Source organism: Myotis nattereri (assembly GCF_964212035.1).
Source record: "Myotis nattereri genome assembly, chromosome: 10".
In the NCBI taxonomy this organism is placed as follows: domain Eukaryota; kingdom Metazoa; phylum Chordata; class Mammalia; order Chiroptera; family Vespertilionidae; genus Myotis; species Myotis nattereri.
Window position 1 is genome coordinate 27,871,736 of NC_138085.1, and position 21,986 is coordinate 27,893,721.

At 47.1% G+C, this 21,986-nt stretch overlaps 1 protein-coding gene and 1 pseudogene across 2 annotated transcripts; both read right to left on the minus strand.

Annotated features, from left to right (window-relative positions):
* Nucleotides 1-219: 219 nt before the first annotated feature.
* Nucleotides 220-7,249, minus strand: LOC308526409 (nucleoplasmin-3-like; annotated as a pseudogene). The gene is made up of 4 exons: nucleotides 7,196-7,249; nucleotides 5,260-5,326; nucleotides 4,035-4,545; nucleotides 220-365 (listed from the first exon to the last, which is right to left on the minus strand). The product of its transcript is annotated as a nucleoplasmin-3-like (transcript).
* A 5,522-nt stretch (nucleotides 7,250-12,771) lies between these two features.
* IL1B (interleukin 1 beta) lies at nucleotides 12,772-20,980 on the minus strand (the record flags this gene model as incomplete). The annotated part of the gene is made up of 6 exons (XM_081101527.1): nucleotides 12,772-13,480; nucleotides 14,266-14,396; nucleotides 15,634-15,792; nucleotides 18,909-19,113; nucleotides 20,375-20,426; nucleotides 20,934-20,980. 6 exons carry the CDS (start codon nucleotides 20,978-20,980, stop codon nucleotides 13,268-13,270), a joined length of 807 nt encoding a protein of 268 aa, XP_080957653.1. The 3' UTR covers nucleotides 12,772-13,267.
* Between the last annotated feature and the right edge of the window lie 1,006 nt (nucleotides 20,981-21,986).

A 21,986-nucleotide genomic window follows, 5' to 3' on the forward strand; every position in this document is an offset into this window, starting at 1 on the left:
CATATTAAGAACAGTATGCCATATACGCCAGGTCCCTTGAACCAGCAAGGATGGACCGGCTCCCAGCAAAATCTGTTGAAACAAGACCCTCCAGGCCTCACAGCTGTGTGGGTGCAAAGGGTCTGCAGTAGCCATGTAATTCCAATTTCCCTGCTTCCTGTGCCCTCCTGACCAGGAGTTCAAGCTCACCTGCTTATCTCAGAGTCCTCGGAGGCTCGCTCATATGTCAATCAGCTTGGCAGCGAGCTTGTGAGGGCACAGCACTGGCTTTGCGGCCGGGAGCAGCAAAGGCTGTGGTCCATGCCAGGGCCCATCTCTCCCGGAGGGGCTGTCCTCTGAGGACTGCGTGTGCAGGCGCCAGGCTTCTGCATTAGGGCAGAAGAAGGAGGAACATGTCGTACCCCCTCCCTGTGTGTTGTGGGCACTTTTACCTCACACCTGACAGAGTCTCTGGTGATAACTCCTCCAAGTCCCTTTCTCTGTCACTTCCTGTGCTGAGCAGAGAAACCGGCTCAAGAAAGATGCCCTCGTGTTGCCTCTGGCTGTTCCCCTGCAGGTTCTCCTGCTGCCACACGCAGATCAGCTCATGCCAATGAGTGACATCCCCCTGCCTACCCCACCTGCTCCCCGGATCTGTTGGACTTATGAGTCCAAGCCCCGGCTTCCTCCAGTTACTCCTTCCCTTTTCCCCACCCCCACCCCCGGATGCTTTGTCTGGCTGGCAAGCCCCAGAAGGGAAGACCTAGTTCCCTCCACCTCTTCCTAGGCTCCAAATCTGGGGAGGCAGGAAGGGCAGAAGAGGGAGGGGAAGGGGAGGAGTGAAGGGACAGACATGCTCTCCTGCCCAGGGCGGCGGGTCAGCTGAGCAGGGGCAGGAGAGAGACTCTTAGATGTGGATTGGTGCTCTCACTCCTGCCCACACCTCCAGTTCCCACCGTGAAGATTGTCAAGGTTCAGACAAGTCTAAGTAAGAGCACATTGAACATCTGCACACTCATCTTCCTAACACAAGGTTTTGTCACACTTGTTTTACACACACAGACACACACAAACACACACACACGCGCGCGCGCAAGCTAATGTTTCTTTCCTCTTTAAACGCCACTTTTTAGAGTAAAGATGGTGTGACGGTCACATGTGAGACCGAGTTTTGATTTTGAATGTAAGTTCGAAGCTTTGATTGTGACTGGGCGGACTAACCTGAAATGAGTTTAAATCTCTGAAATGAGTTTAAATCATGGAAATAAGATTGTTGATACTTTTTTCTTTTCCTGTAAAATCTAGTTTTGAAAAATTGTAGTTTTATTATTTTCTGTTTAAAAAAAATCAAAGTTCTCCATGTAAAGAGTCGGAGAGGTCTAAGATTTGTTAGCAGAACCATGTGTAACCTTTTGGTAATGTCATGCTTGAGTTAGTACTTCTTTAACTTTAAGCTTTGGTCTCTAACAATGATCTTCCCACTGGAATGTGAAATGAGGATTTAGGTTCATTGCACTGCTCCAACTTCCCTTACACATGTCTACCTTTCCCACTTCCTGGTCCTCCTAATACAGCTATAACTTAATTTTCTTAGATTAATAATTAATATATTATTATGAAGGAATACATGCTATTCAGAGCTGATTCATTTAGTAAAATCACTACTTTTCCTTTCCAGCTAACATTTTATTTCCCCTTAAGTTAATAACTGTCTTCTTTCATTTGCTTAGTTTTTCTGTACTTATCATTAGGGCTGAATGTAGTTTCTATTGGTGAAAATGAAAATAAATTACAAATATAAAATTAGGCACAGGGCCTTGGAAGGGAAGCTTGTAAACGAAGGGTCCTAAAATTGAAGCTGGGTTACCTTTATAGTAAATCCACCTCTGACTATCATTGATTCAGCTCTAAACTCCCACTAATTGTTTAAATTTCCCCTTCAGGCATTCAGAGGTATATGGAAGCTTCTCTTACCTTAGGAAAAGGATATTTCCTAGCGCTTTCTGAGCTGCTCCAGCTTGGACGGCTTGGACAGCTTCTTCGCTGGGCTCCCTCACCTTCAGGGCTCCTCCCATCTCCCTCCTGCCTTCGACCCCCTCCTTGTTTCTATGTATTCATCTACCTTGGCTTACACCCTTTAGTGGATTCTTGGGGAAAGATGCTTAAGAAGGAAATATTGTTTCAGGGATGTGCATGCCTGAGAATGTCTTTATTCTACACTGATGTTTGGTTGATAGTTTGGCTGGATATAGAATTTTAGGTGGGAATTAATTTCCCCTCATGGTTTTGGGGTGTAGCTCCACTTTCTTCTAACTCCCAATATTGCCACTGAGAAGTCTGATGCCATTCAAACATCCAGTTATTTCCACGTGATTGTTGTTTTCTGTCCAGGGTATTATAGGATTATCTCTTTATCCCCAGTGTTCTGAAATTTCATGGAGTGGATATTTCTTTCTTTTTTTTTTTAATATATTTTATTGATTTTTTTACAGAGAGGAAGGGAGAGGGATAGAGAGTTAGAATCGATGAGAGAGAAACATCGATCAGCTGCCTCCTGCACACCTCCTACTGGGGATGTGCCTGCAACCCAGGTACATGCCCTTGACCAGAATCGAACCTGGGACCTTTCAGTCCATAGGCCGACGCTCTATCCACTGAGCCAAACCGGTTAGGGCTGGATATTTCTTATTTATTATGGTAGACACTCAATGGGCCATTTCAATCTGGAAACTCATGTCCCTCAAGTTCTGAAAACTTTATTAATTGATTATTCTATAAAGTGCCTTTCCTCTCTGTTTTTTCCCCTCTCATCTTTTTCTCTGGATCCTTCGTTTTTTAGCGTCTGAGTCTCCTGGAACTGTCCTCGAATATTTTTATTGCTTCTATCCTGTTTTCTAAGTCCTTTTCAGTTTGCTTTACTTTTGAGGGGGATTTGCTTAACCTTATCTCCCATTTCTTTTATTAAGTTTTCATTTCTCTTATCATATTTTCTTGTTCTTTGGGATAGTCTCCTCCACCCCTGTAGCATTTTGTTCTTATTTCATGGTTCTACTCTCTTTTTACTCTGAGGGCATTCCTAATAGTGTTTCTATTTTTTAAGTTCCCTTCTCTTTGCAAAGTCTCCTTCTTCCCCGGATTTGTTTTTTGTTTTGTTTTGATTTCCGTCTGACTAGACACTTTCTGCAGATGCTCAGTGATCCCAGCTTTTCTGCTTCTGTGTGAGAGTGTGTAACTCAAAAGCTGAGCGGACGGTCTGAGAATATGGTTGAGGCCTATTGGCTGTGAGGGTTGGCATTCGACCACCTGGCAGGGCCATTGGGTCGGAAAACCCCACTCTCACTGTTGGCCTCATTCCTGGGGCAGGTGGCTCTGTTGGTGCCACATGAAGGATAATTCCCACTCCCACCCTCCGAGTGGTGGTGGTGGGGCCTCTCGGGACCTAGTGGCTTCCATGAGTCATCCCCTTCAGTACTTCCCTACCTTCATATGTGCCTGCGGGCACCAGCCCAAAGACCCTCACTGTGCACCTTTATAGAATAAAGCTGCTGTCTTCTGCTAGTGTGGGAACTGTGGTCTGGGGTATGACTATTTGTTTTCCCCTGTTAATGTCACTTTATTTTTACCCAGATGTTTCGTTGTTATCCTGTTGTTTTTGAGTCAGCACAAATGAGAATGTCCTCACAGCCCTGCCAGCACTTTTTTTTTTTGCAAGAAAACTCTATAGCACTTTATTTCACCCTTTATCCAAAAATGTAAAATGTGCTTAAAATGTGTAGTAGTCCTGAGCTTCAGATGCTAACCTCCAACCTCAAAGGCAAGTAGGGAGAGAGGGTCAGCACAGTTCAGAGTTCCACTCCTGGAGAAAAGGGAAGCCCCCGGCATGGCAGAGGATTAGAGCATCAGGACTCTATGGAGACGGGGACCCCCTTTCTCCTAGCACCAGCCCAAGACCCCACCCCACCCCACCCCTCCTCTTCAATGAAGAAGACATTTAACATTCTTGATACTTGTACAGCGACGTGGTACATGGTATATATGGCAGGCAGCTAGCCGACCAAGGAGGGCTAGGGCCTGCCCCTGTTCCTTGGCAGGCAGAGTGGGGCACCATTCAGCTTCCTCGTTCTCCTCCCTCCCCTCTTCTTCTCTCTCTTCTTCCTCGGAAACACTGCTCACAGTAACAGTCTGGGGCTGGCCACCCAGGGACCCGCGCAGGACCAGAGCCTGACTGCAGGCGGAAGGTTCCAGGCGGTTGCAGCTGGCGGTCACCCACACTGAGCATGGGGTTGGCAGGACAACCAGAGGTTGGCTACAGGGACCGCGACCTCCTGGTGGTCAAGGTTACGGGCCACAACTTCTACCACATGCCGCTCCTCCTTGGCCCCTTCGTGAGGCAGAGCATGGTCCAAGCCAGCCCGTGCTCTGCGTGGTCCTCTTCCTCTGCCTCGAAGGTGAGTGAGCAGGTGTGGCCGGAAAGCTCACAGCCAAAGAAAAAGCTGTTCATAGTGACCGGGGAAGGAGGGGATGAGGCCCGCAGCCCCCCAACACCTCCAGCCCGGGCTTGCCTTTCTGGACCCCAAAATGCTAACGCGGCAGGAGCCTCCCTGCCAGCACTTTTAAAAAGCGGCTTTATTGAGGGAAAACTGTTATATAACAAATGGCACATATTCGAATTGTGCAGTGCATACATTTTGAAACATCGTGAAACCATCACCACAATCAAGGGAGTGAACTCCTCATGCCCTCATAAGGTTCCTCTGGCCTCTGCACCCCTCCTCCCTCCTCATTCTCAAGCTGACCTGTTTCCTGCCACTACATTAGCCTACATTTCCTACAGTTTTATATAAACGGCGTCAAGCAGTGTGTGCCTTTCTTTGGCCTCTAACTCTATCAGCTCCCAAACAGCTTCCTTGTTTCACCCCCAGGCCCACCCGCCAAGGCCCCAGCTGGCTTGTCCACTGCTCCCCCAGGATCTGCTGCCACTTGTCCAGCTGCTTTCCAGGTCGCCCCCCGCCGCCACCACCCCCCCCCCCCCGCTTTTTTTGTTGCTTAGAAAACTCCTGTGTGGGGCTGGGAATGCTTGAATTTCTTCTGTGAAAAAGAACGCAGAGAGGTGCCAGCAGGGCATTTCCTGACTGATCAAAAACCTAGCCTCCCCCTCCCCACCCCCACTGCAGCTGTCTCCTCTCCTGTCCTTCCATTCTCAGGAGTATGTGCCCTTAAAGACCCCTTTCGTGCTCTTTGAATGGGGCTTGGGAGAGGAACAGAATCAGGGGGAAGTGCTTGCATCCGCCACCTTCCTGTGGACCTGAGGCTGCTCGTATGTGATGGGCACCCAGTTCTGCACTGGCTGGAGAGGGCAGAGAGGTCTGGGGCTGGAGGAAAATACAGTCATCACTGGTCTGTGATTCACTAAGCGCAGGCTGCCCAGGGTACTGGTTACATTTGGTTTTCACCAAAATGTCGTGTCCCCCCCCCCTTCCCCCCCGTTGTCCGTCAGCAGCTGCGTTGGGGTAACTTCTCAGGAGACTGTGTCAGCCCACGGGGCAGGGAGACGTCTTGCACAGATAGGAGATGCTGCAGATCAGTTCAGGACTTGACGTCTTGCACAGGTAAGAGACGCTGCAGATCAGTTCAGGACGTGGTGACCTCTCAGGAGTCGGTTAGGGATGGGGCTTTCTGTCTGGGAGGAGGAGAGGGAGAGGGGAGGGAGCTGAAGAGGAGCCCGAGTCAAGGCCTGCAGCCTGAGGAGAGACCTTCAGGAGGCTCCACTGAGGAGGAGCAGCCTGAGTTCTGCAAGGAGGACTTTTCCGTGACCAGGTAGAATGTTCCTTCCTCACACAGGGAGGCAAGTGGCTGACAAGTGAGAGGTGGGGGGAGATGACCTGGGACAGGCTTGGGGAACAAGCTCAGGTAGGGACGACAGCGTTCTTATGGGTGAGTCCTTTCATCCCTGACCTTGGGATCCCTGGTCTTTCACCCTGGACATGGAATCGCAGGCCTCCTGGGAGTGGAGAGTTGGTGGAAGGGTGTGTGGGCGCCACCCTCAGAGGCCTCTGTTGAGGTCATGCGGAAGATGAGAGAGTCTTAGCTGACTGAATGAACCTTATTATAGCATTTACTTCCTTCTCTTTTGGTGAAAGGTCACCTTTTTTTTTTTTTCTTGCAAAGGAAGTTCCACAAATATTTCATTCCCAGCCTTAGAAATAGCCAGCAGTCAAGGCGATTGCAAACTCCCCGTGCTGGGGAATTTCCAAGGAAGTGAGGCAGGTTCTGGTGGAGACAGCGAGGTCGGAGCAGTTACTCAGTAGCAGCAGCAGGGCCAGAATTTCCCCGCACGTGTCTCAGGCTCTCATTTGCCAGCTCAGTCCTGAAGTATTTCTACCGCCAGAAAAAAAAAAAATAGCTGTGGGTGAAGAATTCATTTTCCAGACTGGAGCTTCCGCCAGCCGCTTGCTGGGAGGCCTGACTTTCCCTGCACTGCCATGGCAGATGCAAATGTCCCTCAAGTCATTACCAGGAAAGGGAAGCACGCGGGTGTCTATGCTGGAGTTCCATCCACTTAACGCGATAGACAGGGATGAGTGTCAAGTGTGTAGACATTCTCCAGACTGTTCGAATCCCAACATGTACTGGCGAGGAGTTGGCGAGGAATGTGAATGGCCCTTCCCAGCAGATAATCTGGAGCTCACTTTCTATGGATGGAGGGCCGGTGGTCAAAGGTGGGGAAACGTGCCAGAGTCTCACATCATTCATCCCTGTGAATAGCGGTGGTGTCATGTCTGGGGGAACACAATTTCCTCACCGGCCCAAGATGCTTCTGTCATAGAGAGGCATTTGTGGGGGGACCAATATGTTACGAGCAGACACTTGGTTTTAAAAGCATAAACATTTTACGTTGGAGAGAGAGCATTGTGAATTAGGGCAGGATATGAAGAACCAGTACAAAGAGATGGAAAAGTTCGGGGTATTGAGTACATCTTCTTTTAGGGGGTGCAGGGGGGAGGGCTAAACAAGAGGGACAAGTGGTTCCACCTTGCCCAGCCCCACGCTCAGCTGTTCTTTACTGAGGCGATTAGGCAGGAACTCTCTCTTCCCCCCACAAGGTGGAACCCACCTGCTTTCCCTTCTGCGACGGTGGATGAGGTGGCCCTGAGGACGACCCTGGTCTTGGGCTCTGGCCTTATTTCCCTCTGCCTGCTCAGGCCTCTTCTCTCACCGACACCACCAACTCCTCCCTCTCTTCCAGCTTATCGCCATCAACTGTGGACATGCCCACATGTCTGCCGTGATGAAGAGACCCTCCCCTGACAACACCCTGCTTCTGTGTTCCGTCCCAGAGGCTTGTATGTTTACTTGCTGTCTCCATGCCGGCATCACCCGATTCTCTCTACAGTCTGTAGCCACCATTGCCCTGAGCCCCTCAGGTCAAGGCTGCCATTGACCTCCATCTAGTGGCCATTTCGATGTCCTCATCTCTCCCTATCAGCAGCACAGGAGGCAGGTGAGTGACGGTCCCTCCTTTAAGAAGAGCTTCCTTGCTTTGGTTTCTGTGATGCCCGCACCCCTTGTACTCCTCCTGCTTTTCCTCTGCCCTCTTACCACCTTCTCTCCTATTACCCTCATCCAAGGTACTATTATCTCTGGGGAAGTCCATTACCATAGCCTCTTAACTGATCTTTCAGCTTCCACTCTTTTCTGTTGTTGTTAATTCTCACTGGAGGATATTTTTTTCCATTGATTTTAGAGAGAGTGGAAGGGACAGGGGGAAGGGTAGAGAGGAGAGAGAGAAACATTCATGTGAGAGAGCCTCATCAATTGGTTGCCTCTTGCATGTGCCCTAACCCGGGGTGGGGGACCTGCAACCCAGGTAGGTACCCTTGACTGGAATGAAACCTGTGACCCTTCAGTTCATGGGCCAATGCTCTAACCACTGGGCAATGCCAGCCAGGGTTCTTGACACCATCTCCCCCTGTCCCCAGGGTCCATTCTTCATACAACAGCAACAGTGGTAAAACATGAGATCATCCTTCCTTGATTAAGAACCTCCAATGGCTTTGTATGACACACTCAGTCCAAATCCTTATACAGAGACCTGGCCCTTGCCTCTCTGTCCTCCTCTGCAGCCCATTCTCCTTTCCTCACTCTGCTACAGCCACTTGGTCTTCTTGCCTTGCCTCATTCATTCAAGCCTACTTCCAATCTAGGGCCTTTATGTCAACAGCTTCTTGCCATGCTGTTCCCCAGATCTTTGCAAGATTGGCACCTTCTGTCAAGCCACATTCTCACAGGACCTTCCTTCTCTGACCACCTCACCCAAAATAGTACCTTTCATTGCACCCACCCAGTTATTCTCTAGCCTATTGCCCTATTAGTTACTTTCCTACCACTGATGAGGAACTGAATCACAGGTGCTGGAGCTGATCACCTGACCCCACCCCAACCAACATTATTACAGAGGCATTATTACCAAGGTCAGAGGTCAGAATGAGCCCAGGCCTCCCACTTCTACCCCTATTCCATGCAATAGGGCTCATTTTGGTGTTGTCACTGCAGTCACCTGACACCCTGACATCAGCTGAGTTACTCTTGGCGTTCATCCAGGCAGGGAACACAGCAGTCACATAAGCATGGGAAGGAGGCTGGAGTGACCTTGCCCTTCTCCTACTCTCCAGAATAGATGGGAACAGCAGACTTCCCACACATCCCCAGTCCTAGGAAGTTTATTGCCCTGGGATGTCAGAGGCCCTGGGGCACCAGACAAAGGGACTCTGGCAGCTCTGTTGGTTTCCATTTCTTCCAACAAAACTGAAAGAGCCCTGGCCTAGCCAATTTGACTCAGCGGATGGAGCCTTGGCCCACAGACTGAAAGGTCCCAGGTTCAATTCTGGTCAAGGGCACGTACCTCGGTTGTAGGCCTCGGCTATAGGCCACGGTTGGGGCATTTGTGGGAGGCAACCAATCAATGTGTCTCTCTCACATCAATGTTTCTCTCTCTGTCTCTCCCCCTCCCTTCCACTCTCTCTAAAAATCAATGGAAAAATATCCTCGGGTGAGGATGACAACAGCAACCACCTGAAAGAGGACCTAAATAAGTTGTTGGTTAATAAATCATTAAATAATGACTTAAATTGATGATTAAATGGATGATGGATGACTATGTGATTCTGACAAGTAACTCATAAAGATTTCAAAGGGTTGAGTGACACTGCTGCAATGAAATTCCTCTCATTCCCATTACTCATGGTTTATACGTACACGTTCTCCTAGCACTTACATTTGAAAAACCAAAAGAAGAATAGGATCAATGTTGAGCCCTCATTCTCATTACAAGTAATATATAAATATACAAACTACTTTTTAAAAGCTCTGTCTCATCAGGGTATATTGCTAATGAAAATCAACATATGTAATAGAGCATATTTATATCTTTGTTACTTTGATCAATTGTGTACTAACAATAATTGTAATGATGACACAATGTGGAAGAATTAAAAAAATCCAACATCCTATTGTTACATAAAATATAATAAATTAAATTTTGATTGAGTACACTTTTATTGTCGCAAATAAGTATCCTAGGATGATCAGTAAAATGTTTTTAAGTACAATACATACTATATTAGTATAAAATTTTATGGGGGAAATATCAGTTCAAGGAGAAAAAAGGAATGCTGTAAATTTTCTGACCATTAAAGAATTTGCTCATGTATTTTTAGGTGGTTGACAGTAGGAAACAATCACTACACTGCTAGCATTCTACTGGATGCATTTATGAAAGGGATGTAACAGTTTATATTTAAATGTCAAATTTATAATATTCTAGGGATGATAACATTTGCAATTAACTATTTAAAGTTATGATGACAAATGTTAGATTCTACCCTAAAACATATATGTTGGTGGAGAGGTGAGGCCACAGTTTTAAAAATTGCTTGTAAATGATGTGTAAGCTACCATATGGGAAAAACATCACCCGCAAGGATTAGGGCCCTGGAAGGGCCTTCAGGGCAGGAACTGGACTTGCTGCTCCGACAGAGAGGCAGGTGGATGGGCATTAGGAGGACATTGTCTACTTGGAACAAGGGTCCGCCGCACCCCTCGTGGCTGGAGGGCGCCGAGGCTCAGCTCCATGCTTGTCATCTCCTCCAGGTGTTCCTGATATGCTTCATTTGAAAGCCAAGCCATATTGTGTGTAATGCTCCTATCTGTACCTGCATTCCATATACTGTATTTTTCAGTGTATAAGACACTATTTTTTTCTAAAATCGTTAGACTGAAAATTGCGGGGCATCTTATACATGGAAATCAGCCAAGGAGGGAGCCACATGGGTGTGTAGCTGCCCATATCTTGTCAAACAGGCTTCCTCCAATCATGAGCCTTATTGTTACTGATGTCAGCTGATGCTCTAATTGGAGGTGGAGGTGGAGGTGGAGAGTGTGCAGATGCAACAAGGACCAGAGCATTCTGAGCCCATAAAGATGTCAAAAAATAAACAAAATAAATACCAGTAAGCGATTGTCTTACTCTGCAAAATTCAAACTGAATGTAATGAGCTATGCAAAAGAGCATGGAAATAGAGCTGCAGAGAGTCAATTTGGACCTCCTCCCACTGAGTGTATGACCAGACAGTGGAGAAAACAGGAAGAACAACTCCTTCAGATGCCAAGAAAAAAGAAGGCCTTAAGAGGAAAATCAGCAGATGGGCAAACTTGGAGCAGAGGCTTAAGACTTGGATTATGGAGCAGCGCCAGAGTGGCTTATGTGTGTCAACCAAGCTTATTCAGTGTCAGGCAAGAATGTTTGCAAGCGAAATGAACATTGTTGATTTTACAGGAAAGGCAAAATGGTGCTTCAATTTCATGAGGAGAGAAGGGTTGGCCATGAGAACATGAACAAAGTTAAAGTGATATGTTGCATAATAGCATAGTACTGGTATGTGAACATTACCTGTGGTAATTACTAAATAAAAATGTGTTCTGTTTTATGTTTAAAATATTGATTTTTTAAATTTTGGGTTGGAAAAGTTGGGGGCATCTTACATATGGAAAAATACGGTATCCTCCTTCTCCAAGGACTCATGCAAACCCAACATTCACAGGCAAATTACATGGCTCGGGTGGCCTCTCTTGTGGCTGGGCTCCTCTCCAAGCTGAGGGGCAGCATATCAGGATGCTCAGGTGCTGGCTGGGAGTCCTCAACCCTCACTTCCTGATCCTGGTGGTGGGATAGGATTTCAGGGGATAGAGGGAGGGACACGGAGAAAGAGAAACAGTGACCCCCTCAAACAGCCTGTGGGACCTGACTCAGGACCTGGAAGGGAGTGGCCGGATACCAGGCACAGCTCACACGTTAGCCAGTCTCCTTTAGCAAGTGTCTGTAGACACTTGGGCTATTTCCCATTTTTTTGCTATTACAAGTGATGTGCAATGAATAATGTTAATCATGTGTCATTTCACAAGGGTGTATGTCCATCTGCAGGATAAGTCCCCAGAAGTGAAATTGCTGGGCCAAAGGGGATATGCATTTGTAATTTTTGTAGTTATCATAAAATTTTCTTCTGAGGGAGTTGTACCTGTTTATACTCCCACCTGTAATGCTTAACAGTGGAGATCTTCCCACAGTTTTGCCAACAGGGTGTGTTGTTAAACTTTTGGTATTTGTAATCTGATAGAGCATTGGCAGTCAAAGTGCTATTACTTTGTCTGTTATAAGTAGTGCTGAGCTCCTTTGACTCTGTCCAAGATCTAATAGTATTTCCTTTTTTTGTGTGTTAATCCTCACCCAAGGATATTTTTCCATTGATTTTTAGGGAGAGTGGAAGAGAGAGAGAAAGACAGAAACATCGATGTGAGAGAGACGCATCGATTGGTTGCCTCTGCATAAACCCCGACCAGGGCCTGGGCCGGGGAGGAACCTGAAACCAAGATATGTGGTTCTTTGACCAGAATTGAACCTGGACCCCTCAGTCCACAGGCCAACGCTCTATCCACTGAGTCAAACCAGCTATGGCTAATAGTAGTTCCTTTTTTGTTGACAGCCTGTTAACATATTTTTGTTGGATTTTTGCCTGTTGTTTCGTTCTTGTTTCTTCTAATGTTTAGAAGAAACTCTATATACCAAGAAAATTCTTCCTTTGTCTGAGATATGAGTTACAAAAGTATCTTTTTGTGTTTTGGCGTTGCTTCTGGAGACTCCTGCAATCCTGGCATCATTCATTCTTACATCCCCATGCCACACTGGTCCATGTCTTTTCTTTCTTTTCTGTTTCTAGATGGGGGATTGCTGCTTGTCCTTGAGGCCTGACTCGTATGTCACCCGGTGACCATCCTTCACAGCAGACCTGTCACTCCCCTGATACTATATCACCTCTCCTTGTCGTGTTGCCTTCCTTTGCTTGTGTATCTCTCCTGTCTAACTAGGAATGCCTCACCTTTCTTGTTTCTGTGATCCCAGCCCCTAGTACATAGCATTTGCCTTATAAATGTTTGTTGAGTCAATGAACAGAGAAATTATCAGCAGCTGTTTCCTCAACCGTCAGTCCTATAATGCTACAGCTGATCCTGTTTTTAGATGAGCCTTTTGCACCGAATATCCTTTTGTTGGAAAACAGAAAAGCAGGGGCTGTGTGGGAGGCGGCTCTGCTGGGCAGGGATGTTTCCAGGTACCTGGTGGCACTCTGTGAGGAGCGGGCTGCCAGCTCCCCGGCCAGGCTCCCGTGCCCCCATTTACCTTCCCTCTTCTGTGTCAGATCCAAGAAAAGTCAATCACCACATAAGAACAATTTTATTTTTCAGTGAAATTTATTTCAGAATTATTGAAACAGTATCTTACTTCTCATTCACAAATATTCCTATAAAAATAATCTGAGCTTATTCAGCCTGGTGAAAGGGCTCGATATAAAGACAGCACACTCATCCAAATCACATGGGCTCCTTAGATATTGCAGACTGGGACGGCTGCTTCCTGGCCCCCTTGAGCGAAATTAAATAGATGAACCCATAATAAATAAATAAACAGATAGTTTAAGTGGTTGCTTATTGGAAGCTGGGCGCAAAGGACAGAGGGACTCTGTGAACCGAATGTGCAGTGGTTTCTGCCTGGCTGGCTTTGTATGAGCAGAGAGGCTAGAGGGTTGGCTCTGGGAGGAGGGGGCTGCTTCTCCCTAATTAATGTGGGGAAAGCAGCTGGGCATTGACTAGACCACAGTGAAGTGCAGCCCCCTGCCATGTTCAAACCCTTCTGTACCCTTTCTGCAGCCCTCGGATGACAGCACAGGTACAGGCCTCTTCAGTGAGTCAGGATTTCCATGGTGAAGTCAGTTATATCCTGGCCACCTTTAGTACTTCCCAGGAAGACGGGCGCCTGGTCCGCTTGCGAGGTGCTGATGTACCAGTTGGGGTACATGGCAGACTCAAATTCTACCTTGTCCCTGATTTCTTTCTTGTGGAAGATAAATCGCCTGTCTATCTTCTTCTTTGACAGGCCGTGGGGGTCAAATGTCTGCAGTGAAACAGAAGGAAGAATTTCTGAGAGGGAAGGAAGAGAGAGACTCTGGGGAGACCGTTCTCTGGGTCAGCGAGAGAGGAAACCGAAGAGCCAGGACCAGAGCCAGACTCCCGAGGGATCTCTGTGACCCCAACTTTCCATGTGGTGTCTGACGGAGCTTTTATCCTTTTCTAGAACTGAGCATCAGATGGCAGGGAGCATAATATAGGTGGGCATTTTTTAAAAGAGAAAATTAGGTTAAGGCTTCCAGGAATGCCTTGTTTCCAGGGATTTTTGCTGTGGTGTGTGTGTGTGTGTGTGTGTGTGTGTGTGTGTGTGTGTGTGTGTTTAAATTAAAATTTTGAATGGCCTTGGCTAAAACGACTTCAACTTGGAAATGAAGCTTTAGCTAAGAAATCTGGAAGGTGGGAAGAATTGTGATGTTGGGAGTAGAGTGGAGATGACAACAGGTGACAACTCTCTTGAATTGATTAATTTCCCAAAGTGTCGTGTATCAAATGGAGCAGCCCTAGCACTGCATCCTCTGTTGGGTGTTGACTGGGCATAATATCATTAGTGAAATGATTTAATTTTCTGCGGTGGAAGTGAAAGTTGCATGCATTTAGCAATTGCATATTTACAGTTCTGCAAATTGTCAAGTAGATCTGCCCCCAGGTTTTCTGGGCGGTGGTGGCGGCAGGGGGTTGGGAGGAGAGAAGGTGGTTGTCTTGGAAGTCAGTGATGGCTAGGGGTGCTTCAGAGGAGTTGAGAAGGGCCTTTGGCTGCTGGTGCTCACTCACCTCCAGCTGCAGGGTGGGCTTCTTGTCCTTGACCACACAAGACAGGTACAGGTTATTTTCCTTGATACCCAAGGCCACGGGTATCTTGTCGATATTCTCGTCTCCTGGCACGAAGCTCATGCAGAACACCACTGGAGGAAGAAGAGGGGCCTTGTGCTCAGGGATGCACAGCAGGATAGGGTTGGCCCAATCACTGGACCCCAAGCCCAAGACTCGTCTAATTTAGGCTCTTCTGTAAGAACCTCCCTATGGATTCTCACTGGTTATAGCAGGGTCAGCTGGTTATTCCAGTTTTTCCCAGAGAAGGTCTGGGGACTTCCCAGAGCCTATTACAGTGCCAGGGAAGAGTTAGGGAGTCTAATTTTTAAAAATTGAAGGAAGGAAGGAAGCCATCTTGTCATGTGGTGATGGGCCCATCTCACGAGCAGAACGATTTGATCAATGTGAAAGGCAAGCAAAGAGGTTAAGCTGGCCTCCTGAAAGAAACCAGGCACACATCTATTCCAAGATGTAGAGCAACAGGTGGGAAGAACTTGGGCAAGGTGAGGCTTAGCTGGGACAAGTGGCTGCAAAGACAGACACTCATGTTAATCTTCCTTAGTCACAATGGTTTCACTTGGAGGCCCTAAGGTCATGCTCACAACCCAGTTCTAAAGAAACAGGATTGTTCTGGCTTGGCTGAGAGCAGGATGCTCCCCCCAGGGGTGCCTCTCTCCAAGGTCAGCAGCCCTGGAAGGGAACACACTGCTCCTTTCAGCACCTCCCGTGGCCACACCCCTGCACATAGGGCTCAGCCATGGTGGCAGGGTGCCAGGCAGATCCCACAGCTAATGCGCTCCCTAGACTTGGAAGATTTTCCAGTTATAGCAGAGAGATAAACATTTCTGCTTGTCAGTGAAATTTCCCTATAAGGGCCCATCTGGTGTTGGGTAGGAAGGCTGTTAGGAGCACAGGGGCAGGGCTGGAAATGGGAGCGGACACATTATCTCTTCACCATTCTACTTTCAACCTCAACCACAGGAAACAAGAACCCACAGGCAGTTAGGTCATGTCCATCCAATGTCCCCTTTCTAATGCAAGCACTGATATCGTACTATTGTTAGATGACTTGGCCGGACCATGATCCTAGGTGTACTTGAGCAGTCTAATTTCTTAGAGTTAGATCTCTTGCCAGAAAATGAATATGCTAAGGGAGTCAATGTGGTGTCATTGCTGGCCCCCCCTCCCCCCAAAAAAAAACATTATGTTTTTATAACATGTTGTTTTCACTGATGTTGATAATTTGCCTTAATATTCCACTTTGTTGAAAATGTGGATGACCAGCAAGCTGCCAGGGTGCCAAAAGAGGAATCAAGATTTCCCGCTTACCTTGTTGGTTCACATCCTGTCCATTCAGGTGAAGAGCCTGCAGCTCATGTGGTCCAGACAGCACCAGGGATTTTTGGTTTATGTCCCGGAGCCTGCAGTGCAGCGATTGTAGGGATGCATCACACTCGTAACTGCCATCCCACATGCAGTCGATGGATTCTGAAATGTGGAGCACATGCATTGTTTAGGTACAAAGCGAGCAGGGCAGGCCTGATGAGAGGCATTGGGCTTGTTGGAGGATGCACACGGCTCAAGAAATTGTAACACAGTGGGGAGGAAGTTAGGATGGGAAAGAACATTGGATGTGGCACCTTAAGACATGGGTTCAAGCTTCAGCACTGCTGCTTGCTATGGATGAGCAATAGAGCGACTTAAGTAAAATGGCGATCCAATAATACTGGGCCAACAAGGGCATGAAATGCGCAGGAGATAATGTAAGAGGAAGCACTCTGAGAATGATGGAGTGATTTGCTAATGTGAGTAGTTATTAAGGTCTTATTTTGAGGATAGTTTCAACTAAGAGATGATCAATTTGGTATCTAGGCTTCTCTGTCTTCCTCGCACCGATGGGCCTAATATTGTAAAGGGCAGTGATGAAGGAATGTTCGAAGAGTTTATCTGAACCAAGAATTTGAGGACATGCCCGGAAGCAAGATCTCAACAGACTGAGAAAGTGTTCCAGAAAAATGACAGTTTGGCAGGTCCGTCTGTACACATTAGAATCAAAGGGCCTTTGAAGTTTTCCTTTTTATGGTAATTTAATTTTTTCCTAAGGTATTGGTAAGACGGAGAAATGTCCTCTCAGTGCATCTGTTTCTCTTCTTTTTCTAAATCCCATTTCAGTTTTCTACAATCCTTCTTAAGGTGCCCTGGCTTTCTACCATAGAAGCACACCCCTTCCCCTGTTAAGAAGGCCTTTGGTGAGGTCTGGCCTGATTGCTGAGCTGCTGGAGCTATATATTCACAATTTTAATAGCTTTATCCGCCCCCCCCCCCTTTTTTTGGTAGTTTTAGATAATTGATCATCCAAATTACTATTTTCATATGTTCTAATAGTTAAATCAAGTTCCTTTGTTAATCCATTAGAGTCTTGGAGAGGATCAGGGAAATCTCTAGTTAGATTCTTTAATTCTGTTCTAGTCCAAGGAATGTATACCATTGCTAGTTTCCCCTGCCTGCACTGGCTTTCCCTAAAGGGAGCTGCCAGTATTTCTGGTTTCCCCAGTTTATTCTAGTCTTGCTTTCCATTCTCAGTTTCCTCTAGGCCACTAGGGAGTGGAGGTGGAGGAGATGTAGGGGCAAGAGAAGGGGGAGAGAGAAAGGAGGGCAAGTCCATGCAAGAAAGCAGAGGATAGAGTGGGGCAGCTTGAGACAAATGCCATATGATTTCACTTATATATGGAATCTAAAAAACAAAATAAATGAAGAAACAGAAACATAGATACAGAGAACAAGCTGATGGTTGCCAGATGGGGAGGAGGTTGGGGTGATGGGTGAAAAAAGTTAAGGGATTAAGACATACAAATTGCCAGATAGAAAAACAGTCACAGGATGTAAAGTACAGCATAGGGGATTGGTCAATAATATTATAACTATGTATGGTGTCAGATGGGTACTAGACTTATGGGGGATCACCACATAAGGTATTTAAATGTCTAATCACTATGCTGTACACCTGAAACTAAAATAACTTTTTATGCCAGGTATAATTGAAAAATAAATTTTAGCCCTAGCTGGTTTGGCTCAGTGGATAGAACATTGGCCTGTAGACTGAAGGGTCCCATGTTCAATTCTGATCAAGAGCAAATGTCCAGGTTATGAACTTGATCCCTAGTTGAGGGGGAGGGGGGTGGTGCCGGAGTTAGCTGATCAATGATTCTTTCTCATCACTGATGTTTCTATCTCTCTCTCCCTCTCCCTTCCTCTCTGAAATCAATAAAAATATATTTTAAAAAAAGGAAAAAAAATAACCAAAGCAGTCTTTCATTTTCCTCCAGTCCCTGGGTTACCGCACCTTTATCTTATAGTGCTACCGCAAGGGTTTTCTAATAACAGCTCAAATAAAGTCAGACCTACGACCTCAAGCAAAAGGAGGCTCAAGATTCTAAGAGGAAACTCACCCAAGATCACCTGATGCGAAGCAGGAACCGGTGGGGCTCAGTGGGCCCCTGCTGGTACCTAGCTCCGGGTCCGGGGTTGCAGGGTGGTTCTGGGTGGGCTTATTTAGAATCCTGCTGGCTATGCCAAACACATGTTGACAAGAGAACATCCAGTTCTGTAGAAAGCTTTATAAGAGTTTATCTGAGCCCAGATGTTGAGGACATGCCTGAAGCACAATGTCAACAAATTGAAAAAATGCACTGGAGAATAGCAGTTTTTGGTTGTTGTTAATCCTCAGCAGAAGATATTTTTCTCATTGATTTTAAGAAAGTGTGGAAGGGAGGGGGGAGAGGAAGAGAGGAGAGAGATCAATGTGAGAGAGACACATGGATCGGTTGCTTCCTGCACATCCCCCCAACTGAGGTTGGGGATCGAACCTGCAACCCAGGTACATGCCCTTGACTGGGAATTGAACCCACAACCTTCTGGTCTGCATGCTGATACTCTAACTACTGAGCCACAATGGCCAGGGCAGGAGTAGTTTTGCAACTTACTTTATGCAGTAGAATCAAAGGAAATAACGCAGGGAAGATTACATTGGTGGTAGATGTAGGGGGCAGGAGAAAGCAGAACAGGGATATCTTTGGGATTAGATAAAAACAAAATGGAGAGACACACCCTTCCTTTACCTTGGTGGCTAAGGGACAGTTAATTACTATTTGCAGCACATAGAGACATAGAGATGGTATGTGGGAACAGAGGACAATAAGGGGGTCTGTGGTCTCCTGCTTTGGTGTCTATAGTTGTGCCCCTCAGGCATAAGGAAAGAAAATCACTCTGACATTTCAAAAGTGTGCTCTCCTGAGAAGCGTAAGAACAATGGACAGGGTTCCTTAAGGCAAAGAGTGACATTTGCTAAGGAAGCTACAAGCTTGGGACTTTATGGCCCACGTGACCGCCCAGTTAGCAATTTGTAACCAGACCATCCTGGGCGGTTCCTCTGGGTCACCAAGCTTTCCAGGCCTGCATGTGGCCTTCTGAGCTTCTCGGGTCTGCTATGTCACCTTTTTCATTCACTAGGGTTTCAGCTCCAGGGGAGTTTAAATGTTCGTTGTGTTATGGACACAGAGAAGGAAGTGAGCAGAGATCTGTCTGCCCTGAGTGCTCAGAAGTACCTTCTTTAAAGATGAAGAAGAAGAGGCTCCGCAGGTCGTCATCCTGGAAGTCCTGTGGGCAGACCATGGGCACTTTCCTCAGCTTCTCCACGGCAACGATGACCGACACGGCCCGCCTGAAGCTGGAGTTGTAGAGCTGGTGGGAGACTTTCAGTTGGATGCCCCCATCTCCCAGAGGGCTGAGGTCCAGGTCTTGGAAGGAGCACTGTGGGAAGACCAGGGAAGGGAGCTTGTTGAGGTGGCCGGGCCCGAGAACCGAGTTGTCATCAGAGGGGTGGGAGGACCCTGAGGTATAACCGAGCTTCTATGGAAAGACTCGCATCTCTCTAAAGTCCAGAGAGGTTAGGTGGCCTACTCAAGGGCACGTGGCAGGTTAGAGGCCAGAATGTGGGCTTTTTGATGCCAATTGTGGCATTCTTTTTGAATAAATCCTGTTCGTACCTTGTGTATCTTTTGTATAGCTGCTCCACTAACCATAAGTTTCTACCTTTTTACACATTATACCTTTTTGAATCCCTAATACTCTAACACTATGCATTTAAATTTTTATGTCAGTGGTGATTATAATATTTTCTATACATCTATGCTCATTCAGCAAATTTTTAATTATTATTTTCCAGAATGCTGTTTCGTAAGCATTCTGCAAATACATTAAAAGTGGTTGCTATTTGTAAAGTGTGTTACCACTTTGCTGTTATTGGAGAAACTGTGTAACTGTAATAAGGTTTAACGAGGTTGTCCTAAGGTTTAAAAGCTTGAGAGACAGTGGAGAGACCTTTAATGGCACAGAGGAATGCTGACTGTGCGACCTGTGACTGACAGTCAGGTGGCTGGGAGAGGCAAAGGGCCAGAGGGAGAAGCCACACCCCACTCTGGGCTGGACTGAACCAGTTATACTGGTTTCCAAACATTTCAGGTGAGACCCAAAATGGTGAAATGACTTGTCTAAGATCAAACAGCAAGTGAGTGATTTTCTTTCAACTCCCAATTCATCATTTTGGTTACATCATCTACATCTTGTCATTAACTCTATGCCAGGGAGCAAAAAACTCTTCCACCTCAAAGCGGGGCAGACATGTTAACTCTCAAGGTTATCTCCTCTGGGTCTCAGAACTTGGCTCCAGGGAGTATGCAGGCCGAGGCCCTCTCCTAAAAGGAGAATCAAATTTATGTTGACCCCCTTGAAACCTTGGCTGTCTTTCTGACATCACACAGCAAACCTATCACCTCTGCCGTGCCCCTGGCCCTCTGTAAGCATGGCGCCATCACCAAGCCTTAGTGAGCGAGGGTGTGGTGTGAGAGCCACGCAATGGCCAGGTCAGCATGGCCTGCACCGGTCTCACTGGAAGACGTGACAGTCATCCTATCACAAAATACCACAGGGTCAAGGTGTCCCAGACTCTTTTCCTTGAGCCTTTCCCAGCTCAAAGCCCCTCCATGGGTTGGATCTAAGCTCCTGGTCTTACCTTAGTCTGTTGTGGACCATCAGCCTCAAAGAACAGGTCATTCTCATTGTCACTGTAATAAAGTCAGAGACACTGCTCAATTATGTCTCCCAGACAAGTTTATTCTTCCTTCCTGCAAACAGTCATTCCTGTTCATAGGGAACTACAAGCAGCATGTCCCTTACGGCTGCTGGAAGCTGGTAAGTCCCGTGGGGATATGCATGGGACTCCCAGGTGGCAGGACAGGCGTGGGTGCTCCCTGAGGGATACTGGGTCTAATGTCCAGGCCCTAAAATCTGAGCCTTGCCTCCCACTGAAGCCGGACTTCACCCTGTGCCGCCCGCCTGGCATCTTCTCTGCCCTCCTGCCGTCTGCAGGAAGCCCAGCAACAGCACCGGGGTGCCCGTGGGTCCCAAGGCCGGGCTTGTTGGGGGAAATCAGCATTTAAACCAGGCTAACTGAAACCCTGCTTGCCACTGAAGGGTGTAGAGTGGGGACAAAGCTGGTCTCCACACACAGACAACACTGCACTCTTGAATGAGGAGCCCTGCACCCCACTGGTCTCAGTCTCCCCACTGACCTGTAGTAAGCCATCACTTCATTGGCGAGTTCAGGCACTGCTGCCATGGCTGCTTCAGAAACCTGTGTGAAGAGGGGAAAATGAGAGGCACGTGCCATGCACCGCCTGCAGGTGAGTTTCCCTCAGCACTTAGTACATGAACAGCAGGCAGGGAAACAATCTTCGAATGAACGAACAGATGTATGAAAGAACCTCCCTTTGGGCCCAGAGGGAAACATTTGCTAAACCAAACCCGAATCAGGAGCGCATCTGTTGGGAGCAGGGGCTTTGACCCTGACCTCTCAGGGGTCAGCTGCTATAAGCAGTGGTCATTTCCAGAACACTTCACAAATCATAGCATAACTGTACACCTGGCATTTGTGCAAATAAATTCAGCCCTCGGGCATTGAGGGAGAGAAGGAGGGAAGGAGAAAGACAGAAGCAGAGAGACAGAGAGACCCCTTAGGACCTGATCATAAAAGAGTTGGTTGAAGTCATACCCGAGCAATGAAGACTGGTGAAGAGAACAGAATTCTGGACTAGCCCGTGTCGCCTCGGAGAGGAATGCCGCCTGCCAAATTCTCTCTCAGTTTTATGGCCTTCAAAAGCAGAAGTGAAGAGAAATTTCCGAGCTGAGAAATTTCCCCTTTGGTTAACTGGTGTCACAACCAAGTTTAAAAAAGAGGATGATGGTAACTTCTGGGAGAAGGCAAACTGAACGAATTCTTTAGTACATGGAAGGGCAAGTGGCCATGACCTGAGACACATAAGCACACGTGTCCTCATGCAAATAAACATTGTCTTCTACAACCATTATGCAGACCATGTCACTATTATTGCGGGATTTTCCTAGGTTAGAGAATGTTTTTTTTTTTTTTTTTTTTTTTTTTAAATATATTTTATTGATTTTTACAGAGAGGAAGGGAGAGAGATAGAGAGTTAGAAACATCGATGAGAGAGAAACATCGATCAGCTGCCTCCTGCACATCTCCTACTGGGGATGTGCCCGCAACCCAGGTCCATGCCCTTGACCGGAATCGAACCTGGGACCTTTCAGTCCGCAGGCCGACGCTC